The sequence below is a fragment of the Balaenoptera musculus genome, chromosome 3, assembly GCF_009873245.2.
Source record: "Balaenoptera musculus isolate JJ_BM4_2016_0621 chromosome 3, mBalMus1.pri.v3, whole genome shotgun sequence".
NCBI lineage: Eukaryota > Metazoa > Chordata > Mammalia > Artiodactyla > Balaenopteridae > Balaenoptera > Balaenoptera musculus.
Window position 1 is genome coordinate 135,497,258 of NC_045787.1, and position 18,816 is coordinate 135,516,073.

Here is an 18,816-nt window from a genome sequence, read left to right on the forward strand (position 1 = left end):
GGACACTTAGGTTTCTTCCACACCTTAACAACTGTAAATAATGCTGCTATGAACATTGGGGTACATGTATCTTTTTGAATTAGTGTTTTTTGGATATATACCCAGGAGTGGAATTGCTGAGTCATTAGTTTTTTGAGAAATCTCCATACTGTTTTCTACAGTGGCTGCGCCAATTTACATTCCTACCAACCGTGTAGGAGGGGTTCCCTTTTCTCCACATCCTCACCAACATTTGTTATTTGTGTTCTTTTTGATGACAGCCATTCTGACAGATGTGAGGTAATAGCTCATTGTGGTCTTTGATTTGCACTTCCCGATGATTTGCAATGTTGAACATCTTTTCATGTCCTTTAATCTGGCTCTCTCAACCTCAGGATTCTTGGGGCTAGACTATTCTTTGTTGTCGGGCTGTCCTGCGCATTGTGGGATGTTCAGTAGCACCCCTGGTGTCTGCCCACTAGATGCTAGCAGCATCCTGACCTTGAGTTGTGACAACCAAAAACGTCTCCATACTTTACCGCATGTCTCTTGGGGGAGAGGAGCAAAATCATCCCTGGTGAGAACCACAGGGATGATTTTGCGTCTCTCATTAATAGCCACAGTGAAGGAAAGGTGAGAAGGATGCAGAACTCCCAGCCCTACCACTTAGTAGTGTGACCTTGGGCATGGCCCTCACGCACATGGGGCCTCAGCTTCCTCCTCTGAGAAAACCTGGATAATGTCATCTTGCCCGGCCCGTGTTCACGGAGCTGTGAGGAATGTCAAATGGGATAAGGATGGAACATCAGGTGGGGAACTAGGGAGTACCAGGCAAATGTGAGGAGTTAGAATACTTCCATCCTTGGGAGCTTACCAGCTCATCCAGGCCCTACACACAGGTTCGTTCTGATGGGGGACGATGGGAGTAAAAAAGCAAAGGGTAACGGTGTCGTTTCTGAAGGTCAAGCAAATCAGAGGTGGTGGGGAGCCCAGCCCTCTGGGGAAGGAGGGCTGTGCTGTGGAAAAGGTTCTGAGGGCAGAGGGAAATTTTAACTGCTTCACCCTTTCATCAAAGGCTAGGGCCGAGGTTTCAGTTCCTGGGGAAGAAAAGGAAGTTTTACAGTCTAAGGGAACACCACAAACCCATTATTTCAGGATGAGAAACCCCTCATAGGCATTCCTTTCTGGTTTCCTGCTAGAGGCCAAAGTGTCCTGGGCTAAAAATAACCTGAGTGGGGAATCACAGGTTTCCATCCTGGCCTCATTGTCCGGGCCTGTGAGCAGGGGAGTGGGTTGGTAGCGGGTGGGGGGAAGATGCGGTCTCAGCTTGGTCCTCCCCCTCCCTTCCGTTATTTCAGCCTCCTCCGTGCAGGGAAGACAAAGCCCCAGTTATGTCTTCCCACTAAAAATAGCCTGTCTGTTCCTTTCGAGGACTTGGGCCTGGGCAAGCCTGCCCGGTCGGCTAAGACTGGTCTCAGATTTAGTTTGAAAAATTAGTCTACAGGGAGCTTTCCCAGCAGAGCCGAGTGTCTGGGACCGGAGGTGGCCCTGCCCCACATGGGAAAGGGGTGCAGGGGAGACGCGGTTTGCTTGAACAGGGCTGGGGGCTCTGGGGAAGGGTCTGTGCCCGGCTGTCCTCTGCCAGCTGGGGGAGGGTGGCTTTGAATCCTCAGGAGGGGACAGACGTGGTCTGTCTGCCGGGCCTCAGGCACCTTCTACCTGATGGCTCTCAGTGGCCTTAGCAACCCAGGCTCTGGAATTTGGCTCCAGAGAGTAGCTGGGAAAGGGAACACTCTTAGGACTGGGGAGCGGGGGAGGAGAACAAAGGGTTACCATTATGCACTCAGTGAATGAATCTTTTTTTTTTTTTTTTTTTTAAGGGAAAGAAAAGTCGCGTGGTTGGTGGGAAGGAGAGGGTGTGTTTTAGGATTTCCAAATTACACAGCTGTCCTTTCTCGCAGCACTTGAGAGATTCACACACCCGGCAGCCACAGAGACGCAAGGCGAAGGCTCTGACGGCGGCCGACTCCTCTTGGTCTTGTCCAGACAACTCTCACCTGGGCAGGGTGGCTCTGGGGACATGCAGAAAGATGCTGTCCTGCCCTCCTCCCACGGGGCTGGTGGGCCTAGACTTCCCTATTTATGAGGGCTCAGGGCAGCTGACAGGGCCAAATCCCAAGCTTTGGGCTTGATTTTTCTTTTCAGCCTCCTCTACGAGGTATGCTTCAATCCTCAGCAACCTTTTTGCTTTTTAAAACTGGGTTTGCTGACCATGAAGTGAACAAAGGGATGAGTTTCAGCTTCCCCCAGGTTCTGAAAAGAGAGGAGGCCACGAAGTGACTGGGTCATCCCCCACTAGACACTGAAAAGGATCCCAAGTGAGAGGGTAAGGGGCCTGATGTTTTCTGGGTCTGGGGAGGGGGTTATCTGGGATGATACCAGGAAGGGAGGTATTAGGACACGAGCTTCAAAATCCAAGAGTCCCGGGTTCCAAAGCAAGCTGTGACGCTCACGAGCTAGGGGGTCTCGTGGGTCTCTTTTCAGCCCCATCAGTGAGGCAGAATAAAAACTGCTCTTAAAGGGAGTAGAGACAATGAAACGAGGAGACCGGTACACAAGCACATACCGAGCGCGGCCTCGAGCGCAGGGAGGACGCAGAGTTCATCTGAGTTCCTTCCCGAGCGCAAGCAGGCAACTAGCTACAGGTCACCACCCCCTTCCGCTCACTGGGCTCTCCCCACGTGCCAGGCACAGTCACGCGCTCGATGTGGATTTTCCAATTCAATGTTTACAATAACTTATTTTTCAGATAAAGAAACAGGAGCTCAAGGGGGTTAAGCCACTTTTCCACGTTCCCAGGGAACTGAGATTTGAACCTAGGCCATCTGTCCCTTGCGGCGACATCCCTAACCCTCTCTGCCAAGGTGCCCATTAAAGCAGAAACCTTCTTCTACAGTGAACACGAGGCCGGCTTCCGGCCCAGGAGCGTGGGTAGCCAGAGCAGCGATGGTCTTATCTGGGCCCCATATCAAACGGGCGGGCGAGGGAAGGGGAAAAAAAGGAGGCTTGTCTTAGGGGTTTCAGCGTCAGCTTACCAATCAACAAGAATTTTCAATGCTGCTGCAGGGTGACAAAGTGGTAAAACAGGTTTGTGGTGGCTCGGAGGATAATGGGAAGTGTTCTAACCCGAAGCTCCAGAGGATGGTGGAGGGGGGAGGTGGGAGAGGAAAGGGAAGGGCACCTGCACTGAGAGTGAGTAGCCCTTAAACCATGTGCTCAGAACCTGCTCTACTACCAAGTGGAGGACTCGTGAGGCTATTTGCTTTGCAGGAATGTTCTGAGGTCACAGTACTGCCCTCAACTGTCCTTGGCATCACTGGTGATTACGAAGAAGCATAAAGCACGGCCCCTTGTCCTAATGAGACTAGGACCCGGTTTGAGAGACGGGATTGGCATGTGTATATATACCTACCGAAATCACATATATCTATATGAACACAAAGCCATAATATAGAACACAAAAAGGTATTCTACACAATCTATAATCCAAAGCCATACTTCCTTCTACCCTGTGTTCTGGGATAGTTGTGATAACTCACCCGGGCGGGGGGGTTTGGGGAGTGGGGAGATGTGAATAAGAACCAACCGGTCCCTCGACTGGTGGTCACAGTTTGCTCGATTAATTAGACTTGGAGACAGACACCCAAAGGTTCGGGGCTGTGGCCAGAGAGTGGTGAAGAGTGGACTGAGGTCCAGGAAATGAGGAAAAGGTACAGTCAGGGAGAGTGAAACAGCAAGTGTCTACAGAAGCTGCTGTCTGTACAGAGGTGGCCTCTCTGGGAATCCAGGTGGACGTCCCTTAGAACAGAGAAACCTACTGGCTGTCCTCCTTGGAGCTTCCACGAGGGCTACCAGGCACCTCTGTAATGACCATCCCGTAAGCCCATCAGATGTACTGAACATGACTCAATGCACAAGTCTCGATGATCCCCGTGGTTAACAATGACAATAAGCTAACTCTTAGGAGCACTGACTATGTGCCCCATTATCCCCATCTATACAATGGAGTCAGCTAAAAGAGCATCGCTTATAGAGTTGTGATGAGGTCACCCGTGCAGAAAAACTGAAAGTGCTCCCTGGCACAGAGTATCTGCTCAACAAATCTTAGCTAGTATAATCATGATAGTGACAATGAACACATCTTCTCTAAGGAAACAACAGAGCTATATCTTGCTTGGCTGCAAGTCAGCTTCTAAAAGTGAAAATTACATTTGGTCAAAGTTCTGGAAACCCCTGCAGTCACCCATAAAGCACAGCATGCACGGCATGGTGCCCACTCTTCTAATAATTCGTTTGTTGTGGAAGAGATCCTTGTTCCTTCTGGGGAGCTCACTAGCTGAAGTCGTTGCTCACTTTTAGGGGACATGGAAAGAGGTGGTTTTGTTTGTGTGCGTATCAGATTCTCCCAGACCTACTGGAGGGAATGAGATTGGTGCACAGAAATGCCCAATGATGCTTGTTTCTATGACCGGCTGGCAAAACTCAACTGAATGGAACAGACTTTAACGGCTTCGGGAATTCAGAGGACGATGAGAACCGGGTGGTCTGAAATGATTCCCCTTTTCTCTTTCCAAACCTCAATGTTGGGTGACAGTAAATGCCAGTGGAATAGAACTGGAATCGAATGATTAGAGAGCCCCATTTCAAGGAGGATGGAAAGAGACTGAAGGGGAGGGGGACAGAGAAGGCAGGAGGGGAGCACGGGTTGGGGGCAATCCCCATGCCCCGCACTGCAGGGTGGACTTACTTCTTCAGTGTCTGAAAGCCATGCTCTTTGAACTGTAGCTCCTGTTGGAGGTGAACCATCTCTCTCTTCAGCTTGTTAACCTGGATGGCAGAAGACCACACAACACAAGGCTGGGTCAGAGGTTGGTATCAATCCAGAGTCCCCCACTGCCCCTGCATAATGACTCAGGTCAACATCCCTTGGGCTCCCCTCACTGACGTTGCCTGGGTCTCAGCAGCTGCCCATTCGGTTGGCACCCCGGTCCAGTTGTCCTGCAGGCCATTCCTAGCTGGCCCTTGCTCCAGAGAAACAGGAAGCGGACAAGAGCTGGCTACCCTCTCTCAAGCCACCTCACCTCTGTGAGCCTCCCCTTCCTATTCTGACAGATGAGGAGAATGGCAATTTCCTGGGTCGTGCATTACTTAAAGCAGGTACTGGATATGCTAGTGCATGGAGGTTAAGAGGCAACGTAGTAACTTTATAGGCAAGACATGGCCAGGGAGCCAGCTTCAGCCCGCAGGATTGCTTTGTTTGGCTTGCAGTGCTATTAAATTTTTAAAAATTAGTTGCTAATGATTAAATATTGAGATGTTTCATATACTTGGCCTAGATATACAGTTCTTTTCTAAAAATACTTGAAGATCTGCCAATGCGGAGCCTATATTCCAGCATGGCCATAAGATCGTAGGGCTGAAATTCCACTACCCTCTTAGACAGGGCCCACCCCCTAGGCTACACCGTCCCCACTACTCCCTACTGCCTCACTGCCAGCCCCCGCCCCACTTTCATGTGTTCTTGCAGGCATCTGAATTTGTAGAACCTATGTGAAGGTGCACTAAACCAGTGTTCACAACACTGACTTCATCTTGAGCAAGTCATTTAACTGCTGGTCCTCAGTTTCCACATCAGTAAAGGGGGAATAAAAATATCTATCCCCCTAAGGTAATCAGGAAGTAATCAAATACAATACTGCAAAATAAGCAGTGGTTAGCAAGACAGCATCTTTTTTTTTTTTTTTTAAGATCTTTTTGATGTGGACCATTTTTAAAGTCTTCATTGAATTTGTTACAATATTGCTTCTGTTTTATGTTTTCGGTTTTTCGGCCACGAGGCATGTGGGATCTTAGCTCCCCCACTAGGGATCAAACCCCGGCCACCTGCATTGGAAGGCGAAGTCTTAACCACTGGGCTGCCAGGGAAGTCCCAGTAAAATAGTACCTTACATTAAAAACTTTAAAGTAAGCCTGAGTCCCTGTGACTTTGGGCAAGTTACTTAGTCCCCCCACAAGCCTCTGTCGGCTCATCTTCAAAATGCAGATATTGACAGTGACTACTTCATGGGGCTGTCTCAAGGGCATGAAGTAGAACTCACGAAGCATTTAGGGCTACTCCTGGCATAGAGTGATTGCTTGCGAAAGGGTGGCTGCTATTACCATTACTATTACAGAAACGATGGCTACTACTGCTACTATTGTCATTGTTTAGAATCTTGTTAGTCAGCACTGGCTGCCAGTGCCTGGTGGAAGCATCTACTCTGGTCTTGTGGGTGGGCTAGTAGCCTAAGGTTGCCTCAGTGACCCCCATCAATAGTATAAGCAAAGAGGACCTACCCGGGATTTTGCTGTGGCAATTTCAGCCTTCAGGATCTCAGGGTCATACTTAGAGCTGGATGACGAACCAGAGACCACTGCAAGGAAAAAGAAAAAAAAAATTTTCTATAGAAGAAACACATTTTGGTCAAGTTGGCTTATTTGGCCATCTAGGTAAACCCAGAAAGGAATGACTATTAGTGAGCAACCTGAATGTCCAACAAAGGGGAATTTGTTAAATAAATATGGTACACATATAAAACAGGGACTATACAACTTAAGTGATTTAAAATGATGGTGCTGAAGGATACTGAACATTTGGGAAATGTCCAAAACTTACTGTTATATAAAAACAATAATTTACAAAAAACCACAAAGAAGGAATAAGTTAAATTTGTAAAATATACACAGTTAACAAATACATACACACACACATCTGGAAAAAGACCAGAGAGAAATATAGCAAAAAGATAATACTGCTTATACTCTTATATCTAGAGATTTGAATGATGAATAACATTCATTTTCATCTTTGTATTTTTCTGTCTTTGCTACATTTTCTAACACAAACATACAACTTTTAATCAAAAGAAATTACTAAAAATATTTATTGTACTTTACAATATTAATGTACATTTGAAAAGGAAAATAAACTACCTGTAACGCTATCACCCTAATACAATTAATTACCTTCTCTCCAAGTTACCTTCCAATGTTTATCTACAGTTCTATCATGTACAGTCATACCTCAGAGATACTATGGGTTTGGTTCCAGACCACCATAATAAAGCGATTATCGCAATAAAGTGATTATTGCAATAAAGCGAGTCACACGAATTTTTTTGTTTCCCAGTGCCTAAAAGATCTATGTTTACACTATACTGCAGTCTATTAAGTGTACAATAGCATTATACCTAAAAAAAGTACATATCTTAATTAAAAAATACTTTATTGCTAAAGAATGCTAACCATCATCTGACAACGCCAGGTTGCCACAAACCTTCAGTTTGTAAAAACCATAATCTGTGAAGTGTCAGTAAAATGAGGTATGCCTTTAGCTGTAATCTTACTGTGTTTTGAAAGTAGTATTTCTTTGTGTCTTGATAAAGAATTTTAAGGCTTACAAAAATGGACTCAACAGAGTGATCCATTTAAAGTAAGGAAAATGAGACAAGGGACAATGAGTGAAGAAGCCAGTGGCATGAGATTAGGGCTCACTGCATACCATGAGGTCCCACTTCCTGACCCGCGGCCACAGACCTGGCTCTGAGCTTTCTACCTGCTGATGTGAAGAGGGAAATGGGCCCCATGTAAGAGTCACTGTGTCTTTAAGGTAAACACAGCCCCACTGTTCAGGAAAGGGACAGTCATTCTTGGGAGACAGGCCAGAGAAGCAGTTTCTCCCAAGTCCTTAATCCCATAGTCTGAGCAATTTCATCACCTCCCCTTTCCACTTAACATCACCTGCTGGGACCTGGATTTTTCTGAGGCTAGAGAGGCTTATTTGGAGATTGCTAGCAATTTTCAGTGTCTGGAGGTAGAATGGACAGTCATGAAGGGGACGCTGCTCTGCTCTTTGGATTTGGTTACAATACTTGAGTGGACCTTTTGATTATGCATACGGAAAGTTAAAGTTAAAATGGAACACCGGGAAGTTGGGGAAACAAAATTGCCCTGCATAGTAACTGACAAGACATTCTGCACCATGGGTAGCATTACGTCTCTGCTGAGTTTGCGATGATGGTGATGGTGATGATGATGACGGAGGCTAGGCTTTACCAGAAGAGATGAGTGGCAGGAACACCTGAACAGGGAGGACCTCGCAGACCTCGTCGTGAGCATGGAACAGGGACTCCAGACACATGTTTTGTTTCCAGTTTGAAGCTTTCATTTTCTGCACTCTGGTCTTTGCCGGACTTGGGGATTTCAGGGGAGGGACCTAATTGGATACGTAGCTGGAGGCACTGACTTAAGCAAATTCCCCAGATAGGCACTTTTGGAAAAATTTTAAGGTAATTAACAATCGTTACCCACCGATCGGTAGTGCAAACATGGTAAAAAGACAAGAGTCATCAGTGAGGAAATAAGATGGGGATACACCTAAAAAGGGGGGTGCCCGTTCCGTGAGCACCCCGTCCCGCTCACCATCCTGCTCATCGGTGCTGCTGGATGGGTGGTCTACACTAGGCGGAAGTGTGGAGGCGAGTTGTTAGCAGCCTGGGAGAGCCTGTGAAGCATGGCAAGTCCTGACCCTAACAAGGAGAGGGTCGCCATGGGGATCAGCGCTGCCAGGGCTGATTGTGGAACGTGAGTGTGTTCCATGGGCACACTTAGAAACCCTCCAGGGAAGGGAACCCAAAAAAGAAGAGACTCTGCCAACTGGGCCACCAGGGGCTGGAATTATTACCCTCTGGAGAATCACTGTGAAATGCACTGCTTATACCCAAAGCTGCTGAAGTGGGATGTGGCCCGTTAGTTTTTAAATAAACTTTTTGTTGAAGTGAAAAATACATGCGAGAATGGAAAAGTACACAAATCATGTGTGCGGCTTGATGAATTTTCACAAAAGAAACACCCTCAAGTGACCAGCACCCCAGTCAAGAAAAAGGTCCTCAGCTTCCTTTCTGTGTCCATGTCCCCTCACTAACCCACAACAAAATAATTTTATATTCAAACAGGTGTGCCTTCAAGGTGACACCTTTTTATAGGTTTAATTTTTAGTTTTTATTCAAGTTATATATGAACAGGTTAACAGTATATATAAAATACTATATATTTTATACACCCAAGATTTGCTATAAAAAAAGAGCATTCCCCAATCCGCTTATCTCACTCATGAAAAAGGAACTGTTTCAACGGGTTCAGCCAGTTTCTTGGGGGTCCAGCCGTGTGTGTCTGATAATATGCATGTTTCGCTGTTTCTTGATTTTTTCCAGTCTTAGGCATGATTTATTCACTTCTCTCTCTGGAGGATGGAGTGTTACCTTCACTCCCTTTCTCAGCCCCTACCCCACACAGGACACCCCTCCCAGCTCCTCATCAGATAACTTTGGCGAGAGCAACCTTCAGTGTTTGCATTACTTTTACACTGTAAACACTATTCAGGGCTGAGGCATATAGCCAACTTTGCCTACTTTTTCTTTCCAGCACATTTTTTGGGTTGTTTTTCCTAGAGTTAATAATTATCATTTTTATGCGTGCCTACTTTCCACAGATTTAACACTGATTCAACTTCACACTTGGCCAGTTATCTAAATCTCCTCTCACAGAGTTCCCCTCTTGGGCTCTGTCTCGCAAGGCACGTGCCAGCTTCAGTGCACTCTCTCTGCACAGCTGGCATCCTGAGACCCCCCTCCTTGCCTCCTTCCCTCCTCCTTCCTAAATACCATGTTTCCCCCTCTGTGACTACCCCCTCATATTGGTAGAATATCACTTCCAGGAGCTTCCTGAGAAAGGACCCATGAAGGAAATAAACTTTTGGAAAACCTGCACGTCGAAAAAGATCGTTATTCTAGCCGGCCCTTGATTCAAGGTAGTCTTGCTGGATATAGACTTCTCGGTCGGAAATGGTTTTCCTTAAAAGTTTGAATGCATTGCTCCATTGTCTTTTAGGTTTCTAGTGTTACTGGTGAGAAGCCTGGAGCTATTCTGAGTCCTGATCATTTTTGTGTGACCTGGTTTTCCTCTCCGAAAGCTTTTAGGATCTTGAATCGTTCCCAGTGTTTGAAGTTGCACAATGATATGTCTTTGGTGTGAGTTAACTTTTATCCATTGTGCTGGGTGCTCACTGAGCCCTTTCAATCTAAAAACTCTCCCTCTATCAGTTCTGGGAAATTTTTCTGCATTATGTCACTGATGCTTCTTCCCCTCTGTTTCTTCTGCTCTATCTGGAGCTTTTATTACTCAGATAGAGTTCTTGGCCTGATGCTCTTTTTTTCCATCTCATTTTATTTTTGTCCTGCTTTTTAGAAAACTTTGTTTTACCTTCCAGGCTTCCTGTGGATTTTTCATTTCTACTCTCATAGTTTAATTTCCTAAGGCTCTTTTGTGTTCTCTGAAGACTCCTTTTTTTTTTTTTTAATAAGATGTAGCATCCTGTTTTAGTTTCATGGTTGTGCAGCTTCTCTCGATGTTTTCTTCTCCACGCATATTCCCTGTTTCCTACAAGGGCTCCCTATCACCATGTGTGTGTTTTAATCTCTATTGTTCATGTTAGAGGCTTTCCATGGATGTCTGGAATCTCAGCTGTCTGCTCACACTTAAGACTGGGGGCCCAAAAAGCTGGCTGGCGTGGAGCTTGTTGATGATGGGTTACATGGTTGACTGCGGGTTATTTGGTACGTGATTTGGCTGGACTGTTTCATCTAGGAATCCTCACCGTCAGTGTCTTTACATCTTTTCTCTTCACATCTCTTTTCTCTGAAGAGAAGAGACTCCGATTCCCCACACTCTTCTACTGTCTAGCCTGGAGGGTAATAGCCTGGCACCCTTCTGGGAGTCAAGTGGTACAGGCGGGCTGGGGTCTCAATCCTCAAGTCCACGTTCACTTAATCACCGTGTTTTCAGTATGGTGCACCTCAAAAAAATAAATCTCCAATGCTTCCCCACGTTGGGGATGGGCAGTGGCGTGCTTGCACTGATCTGGAAGGAGATCTGGTGGTCTGTGTCTCAGGAACAACTCTCCTCCAATCTTCTTTCAGGCCCTCCTCACTTCACTTCCACACTTAGACAGCCACTCCCTCCAATTCCCGAGGCTTTTGCACGTGCCCCAGGTAGACTAGAGGCCTGTTTTTTCCTTCACTATCAGCCCATTTTCTCTTTTCTCCAGTCTATCAGACAGGCTGCCACCTGACCTTCCGCTTTCCAGCCTCCATATTTTACTGCTGTTCTTTTTTCTCCAAGTCTCCCTGTCCTTGTACATGTATGCCATAAAAATCTCTTATCTGATATTTTCTTAGTTTCAGGAATGAGTGAAGGCACGTAGGTGGTTCAACTGGCATTTTTAGCTGCAAGGCTCCCAGTGATTGATTTTTCAAATGGGAAACCAAGGCCCGGAGGAGGAAGGAGCATGGTGAGGTCCCAAAGAACCCAGCTCTCCCGAGTTCTCATCTTTCAGAGGATGGAAGGACGCCAGTATAGCCCCCAAACCTTAGAATTTGACTGGCTGACTTGGATTAAATTAAGAGAATTGGTTTTGAGGTCAGACACTCCTGGGTATAAAAGCTATTTCTGCCACTTTTTACCAGTGTGACCTTGGGGAAGATACTTTCCCTCTCTGGGCTTCAGTTTTCTTATTTGTAAAATGGGAACAACAATACCTTGCAAGATTGTGCGTGTGTGTGTGTGTGTGTGTGTGTGTGTGTGTGTGTGTGTGTGTGTGTGTGTGTGTGTGTGTGTGTGTGTAGCGAGGTTACTTTAAACATAAGTAGAGTGCCAGCATATTGCCCTGCAGAAATTTAATAGGTGTACATTAAATGTGAGTTCTCTTCTCCTTCCTCATGGAGCTAGAGATTGCACCAGAGATGACAACAAAGCCTCCAGCCCCAGGGCAGGGCCCCACCTGCAGCCAAAGCCCTACAGCAGCCAAGGCAAGGCGGCAAAACTCTCACAAGCCCCAGCAGATCATTTGAGTTAGAGGGAGGCATGTTACCTCACCGGTCTATCAACATGCTGGAGAGCTTGACTTGGAAGGCAAACCTGGCTTATAAAATCCAAAGAAAGTCATGAGGAGCCTTGGGTCATGCCTATTTCACTGGGATGCTTGGACTGGGCCATCCCTCACTGGTTTGCATCTTAGAACTAGTGATCTGAGATGACTCCTTCTTTAACATTCAAAATGATGGTGTCTTGGGACTTCCCTGGCGGTCCAGTGGTTAAGACTCCGAGCCTTCTGGGGCTTCCCTGGTGGCGCAGTGGTTGAGAATCTGCCTGCCAATGCAGGGGACACGGGTTCGAGCCCTGGCCTGGGAAGATCCCACATGCCGCGGAGCAACTGGGCCCGTGAGCCACAACTACTGAGCCTGTGCGTCTGGAGCCTGTGCTCCGCAACAGGAGAGGCCGCGACAGTGAGAGGCCCGCGCACTGCGATGAAGAGTGGCCCCCGCTCGCCGCAACTAGAGAAAGCCCTCACACAGAAACGAAGACCCAACACAGCCAAAAATAATTTAAAAAACAAACAAATAAAAACTTTAATAAAGACTCCGAGCTTCCAATGTAGGAGGCACAGGTTTGATCCCTGGTCGGGGAAGTAAGATCCCACATGCCGCGTGGCGAGGCCAAAAAAAAAAAAAAGAAAAAGAAAAACCAAAATGATGGTGCTTTTGAACCTGATGGAGCACTTAGTAGTGTCAGAAGTCATATGATAGGACTGTATCAATTCCTACCACGAATCATGTATTTATTCTTATTGGTTCCAGGGATCAGTTAAAAATCTTTGTCACTTCAAATGCCAATGAATTAATAATATCAAATAAATATTGTTATTATTTATTGGGAGCTTAAGAATGTGACAAGTACTATTCCAAATACTTTGTATTTAACTAAATTAAGCCCCATAACAACTCAATGTGATACTATTATTACGTCAATTTTATAGATGAAGAATTTGAGGCAGAGAGAAGCTGCATCACTTGTGCAAAGTTACACAGCTAGGAAGTTACATATCCTGGATTTGAACCCCAGCAGTCCAGCTCCAGAGTCGACATTCTCAAAATGTATGTCCTGTCAAGAGAATATTTATTGAGCCATTAATATGTTCTAAGGGAATTGTGCTAAGTGGTTTATCTAGACCAGTGGTTTTCGGCTGGGGGCAATTTTGCCCCCCTAGGGCAGTGTCTGGAGACGTTTCTGGTGATCACAACTCTGGGTGGAGAATGTTACAGGCATCTAGTGGGTAGAGAGACCAGGAATGCTGTTAAACATCCCACAACACCCAGGACAGCCCCCACTAGGAACACTTCATTCCCGTCACTTGACTCTTTTTTCCCGACCTTACCTTTATACTTTGGAAACCTTCTATCTACAGGAAATTTGAAAGCATAATATAATGAATACTGATAGATCCTTCACTTAGATCCACCAATGTTTAACATTTCCCCACATATATTCTGTCTATCCCTCCCTCCACTCCAGTTCTTTCTCTCAGTAGGATGCCTGGTTCATAGCAAGCCCTCAAAGAATGATTACTGGAAAATGGTGGCGAAAGACGAAAACCTATCCCATATTCAAAACCATCAATGTATCGTTGATCTGCTCATTTAAGACTGACACCATAATTTTTTCATTTTTTTCCCCCTGGACTTTTTTGGAATTAAGTTGCAGACATGATGCCACACACGTGTCTTAAAAACAGGACCTTCTCGGGACTTCCCTGATGGTCCAGTGGTAAAGGATCTGCCTTCCAATGCAGGGGACGTGGGTCCGATCCTTGGTTGGGGAACTAAGATCCCACATGCCGCAGGGTAACTAAGCCTGCATGCCACAACTACTGAGCTCACGGGCCTCAACTAGAGAGCCCGCGTGCCACAAACTACAGAGCCCACACACCCTGAAGCCCACGCACCACAACTAGAGAGCGAAAAAACCCATGTGCCACAACTAGAGAGAAGCCCGTGTGCCGCAATGAAGACCCGACGCGGCCAAGAAAAAAATACAGAAAATAAATAAATAAATAAATAAATAAATAAATAAATAAATAAATAAATAACAGGACATTCCTACATAGCTACAACATCATTATGATAACTAAGAAAATTCTCCAATTGCCTGAGAATATCTTTTATGGGTGCTTTCCCCTCCACCCAGGGTCTAGTCAAGGTGCAAACACTTCACTGGGTTTATGCCGCCTTAGGCTTTTTTTTTTTTTTTTTTTTTAAGTCTAGAACAGTTTCCCCTCTTTTTGTTTTTTCACAGGATTTTTTTTTTTTTTGGAAGTGTCTAGGCCAATTAACTTGTAGGATATTGCACATTATGGATTTGTCTAGCTGTTTCTCCATGATTTGATTCAGAGTAAACATTTTTGTCAAGAATCCTCTGTTAAGCTTTTATTGCATCACACCAGAAAGCACATAATGTCAGTTTGCCTCATTATTGGTGATGCTAATTTAACACCTCTGTAAGGTGGTGGCTGCAGCTCTCCTGTGTAAAAATACATTTTACCCCCCAAAATTAGTAAGTTATTTGTGGGGCGATACCTTGGGTCCATGTATACATCCTGACCTCCAAAACAGGAAGGTTTGTTTTTCTATACACTTGTCACTTTTTCAGACTGCAGGACTTTAGAAAGAAAAACATCCTCTACCTCTTTGAATCTGAGTTTCACGAGCAATATTAATATCTCCCTCCAGGGCTCTGGTAAGAATAATGCTATACACTGAACAGTGTTCCCCCCAAATTCATACGTCGAAGCCCTAACGCCTAATGTGATGGTATTTAGAGAAGGGGCCTTTGGGAGGTCATTAGGTTTAGATGAGGTCATGAGAGTGGGGCCCTCATGATGGGATTAGTGACCTTATAAGAAGAGACACCACGCAGCTTGCTGTTTCTCTTTCTCTCTCTGTGCCCGTGAAGACACAGTGAGAAGTCAGGAAGAGGGGTCTCACCAGAACCCATCCATACTGACATCCTGACCTCAGACTTCCAGCCTCCAGAACTGTGGGAAAATAAATGTCTGTGTTGAAGCCACCCACTCTGTGGTATTTTGTTATGGCAGCCCCCAGCTGACTAAGATAGATTAAGTGCTAAAACCCTCATGATGATCTCTAGGACATTATTTGACCTAGAAACAGCTAATGAGTGTAATCCAGTTCTTTTCTATAATCTGAGATTGTTTTCTTTCTTGAATTGCCAAGGAAAGGGCAGGGCTAGGACAGTGAATAAACCACTTACAGTCCTCCTCCCAGACCAAACTTCTCAAAAGACAGGGGGAGTGTTCGAGGACTCAGCCAAGCCACAGACACCCTGACACTGTGGCCTAATGCTGGCCCTTTGGCCCACAATGCAGGTGTTGTTGGGACAGACGGAACTTATATGTTTGCAACTTGGAACTTATATGTTTGCAACTTATCACCTCTCGCCAGCTGTAAGACCCTGGGCATGTTATTGGTCTTCTCGAAGCTGCAGATTCCTTATCTGTTACAGGAGGATATTAACTGTGCTTGCCCATAGAACTGTTATGAGAATTAACTGAAATAACATATTCAGACTGTAGGCTAGCATGTAGTAAGCACTCATTAAAAATAAGAAAGTATTAGTTATTAAAAAGAGTGGTAGGGACTTCCCTGGTGGTCCAGTGGTAAAGAACCCGCCTTCCAATGCAGGGGACGCGGGTTCGATCCCTGGTCGGGGAACAAAGATCTCACATGCCACAGGGCAACTAAGCCGGTGCGCCACAACTACTGAGCTCACACGCCTCAACTAGAGAGCCCACATGCCGCAAACTACAGAGCCCTTGCGTTCTGGAGCCCGCGTGCCACAACTAGAGAGAGAAAACCCACACACCACAGCTAGAGAGAAGCCTGTGCACCACGATGAAAGATTCCGCATGCCTCAACAAAGATCCCACGTGCTGACGCAGCCAAAAAAATTAAAAATAAGATAAAATAAATATTATTAAAAAAATTTAAAATTTTTAAAAAGTTAAAAAAAAAGTGGTAAATGACCAAACAAAAACCCTCAACACATCAGAAAAGGTCAACGGGCTCCTTGAAAGCTACTGATCTGGCATTTCCCTATGTTGGGAATGAAGGACTGGGGACCCTGGCATGCCTCTTCTCCTCCTGCAGAAACCAGGGAGACAGGAAATCTCCTCCACTCGGAAATAGCGACAGCAGCGTATAAGCAGACGTACTGTGATCCGTGTTACGAACAAAATAAACAGAGAGCCGTTACAGAGGTTAATGCTGGAGAAGGGAGTCTGTGGATGGGGATGTCAGAAACAAACCTCTCAGAGGACATGACCTGAAGGAAGAGACTGGAAGGGTGAGAAGGAGCCAGCTGTGCAAACAGACCAATAGAAAAGCTTCCTAGGCAGGGGAGCAGCAATTACAAAAGCCCCAAAGTGGAAAGATGCGGGGCAGGAGAGGGGAGCACGATGTACATATTCAGCGCATCTGGAGCCTAGTGAATGAGAGCCTGCAGTGAGGTGGGAGTGGCCAGCAGGGGCCTGATCACGTGTGGCTGTGTGGGCTATGGAAAGAGCAATGGGACAAAATACACGTAACATAAAACCTACCACTTTAACCATTTAAAAATATACAGCTCAGGGGCATTAAAGACATTCATACTGTTGTGCAGCCATCACCACCATCCATCTCCAGAACTTCTTCATCTTCCCAAACTGAAACTATCCATTAACCAAGAACTCCCCACTGCCCCCAGCCACTCAAGGGCTTTCAATAAGAAGACAGGTAATAAGTCTGGCATTTTGAGATGACAAATGAATGAACGGAAATGGAATGAAAATGGTAGATGAATCACTGTAAAGCACAAGTAGGAGCCGGAAAACAGTAGAGAGGGTGGTGGTTTGGACAAGGAGTGGAGATGAAAGAAAATAGGTAGATCTGAGAAACACTGAGAGGCAATAGAGGCAAGACTCAGTGTGGCCATTCCCTCCTCCCTGTAGTTGTGTTTGTGGGTGTCCTGGGGCGGGGGAGGTACTCACAGCTGACCTGGGAGCCCAGCTTGTGCTCCCAGACGGCATGCAGCTGCTGATACTCCTGCTGCGCGAGCTCCAAGCGCTGCTGCTTCACCTGGTAGATCTCCTTTTGTGCACTCAGGGCCTCCTGGGCCACCACCAGGTAATCCTTCAGCATGTGCTCCTGCTCCCGCCGCCATTGTACCCGGGGATCCTCAATCTGAGTGGTTTCTGGAACAGACCCCAGAGACCCTAGGTTAGCACCTCACAAATGTCTGTTGAGTTGGTGGCCTGTAGAATCTACTACCAGAAAACAAAAAGCATAATAAGTAGAAAAATCACAATAAATGTGAATGGGTTAAACTTACCTATTAAACAACAGAGACTCTTCCTTTGGATTAAGTAAACAAACACACACATACACAAACCAGGATCAGTTTACAAACCTGAAGTCAGTCTGTCTGGGAACAGCCAGAGGAAGGACCAGATATGAGTTCTAATCTAGACAGAGAGGCTCAACAACATTATAGACGCTTAAGGTCATTCATTTTGGCAAAGAGTAAAGGAAAGTGAAATAACTGATATTTCAGAGGATATGAAGAAATACTGTGTTGGAAATGTAAATTAGAACAGCCTTACTAGAAGGTTATCTGACCATGAAAATCAAGAGCCTTAAAACGTTAATACCCTTTGTCCAATAATTTCTCCTGTAATTTATTATAAAAAGCAATAAATTCAGGCAAAAATGCATTTGTATAAAACCATAATAATCATCAAGCACTTATTTAATGTTTACTCTATGCCAAGCACTATTCTAATTACTTTATATCTATTTACTCCTCCAATCCTTACATTAACCCTATAGGGAAGATTCTTTTATTACCCCCGTTAAACAAAAGAGAAAACTGAGACATAAAGAGGTTAAATGACTTGCTCAAGGTCACACAGGAAATAACTGCTCAAATAAGTATGCTATATTTACATAATACACTAAAACAGCCATTAAAGATAATGTCTTCGAAAAAAATTTTAAAAAAACCAGAAAGGTGCTTATGATATAAAAGTGAGTAGAAGTACTGGGTGCAAAACTGCATAAATAATTTTGTATTTATCAAAATACATACGTACATTCTCAAAAAGATTAGGAGGAAACTTAGCAAATTATCAACAGCAGATATGTCTTGATGGTAGGATGCCTTTTCTTCATTCTTTTTTATTTTTTAAAATTATGTGTACAATAAATATGTATAGTGATAACTTGGAAAAAAGTCAGAAGACAATAAAATTTTTTAAAAAGGGTAGCTGGCAGCTGAGCAGATGTCAGAGAGGTCAAAACCATGTCCAAGAATCAATGCCCGTTGACTGTCAACTCCTCAGTCATTTCCCAGTTGGTGGGTGGGGTAAGGGGCGACTAACACACCAGAAATTGTATAATCACAGCCATATGGTGAATCCAGCCTGTAGATAGGTTTTGCTTAGCCCAAAGAACTTTATTAATTTTGAACTGATTACTGGTATGTAAAAACAAGGAGATTTATTAAAATCCTGATCTCTGGTTTTTCTTTTCTTTTCTTTTTTTATTAATTAATTTATGGCTGTGTTGGGTCTTCGTTTCTGTGCGAGGGCTTTCTCTAGTTGCGGCGAGCGGGGGCACTCTTCATCACGGTGCGCGGGCCTCTCACTGTCGCAGCCTCTCTTGTTGCGGAGCACAGGCTCCAGACACGCAGGCTCAGTAATTGTGGCTCACGGGCCCAGTTGCTCCGCGGCATGTGGGATCCTCCCAGACCAGGGCTCGAACCTGCGTCCCCTGCATTGGCAGGCAGACTCTC

General features: G+C 45.4%; 1 protein-coding gene across 2 annotated transcripts in view; it reads right to left on the reverse strand.

The window, feature by feature from the left end:
- The window catches only part of WWC1 (WW and C2 domain containing 1), a 149,138-nt gene that overhangs the window by 48,091 nt on the left and 82,231 nt on the right, over nt 1–18,816 (reverse strand). For both annotated transcript variants that reach the window (XR_005019478.1, XM_036849151.1), the window contains exons 3-5: nt 17,015–17,218; nt 6,376–6,452; nt 4,787–4,866 (exon numbers count right to left, since the gene is read on the reverse strand). Coding sequence is in view for 1 of the 2 variants with exons in the window: in XM_036849151.1 (XP_036705046.1) it covers nt 4,787–4,866; nt 6,376–6,452; nt 17,015–17,218 (361 nt within the window). In the remaining variant the exon portion in view is untranslated. The remainder of the gene's footprint in view (nt 1–4,786; nt 4,867–6,375; nt 6,453–17,014; nt 17,219–18,816) is intronic.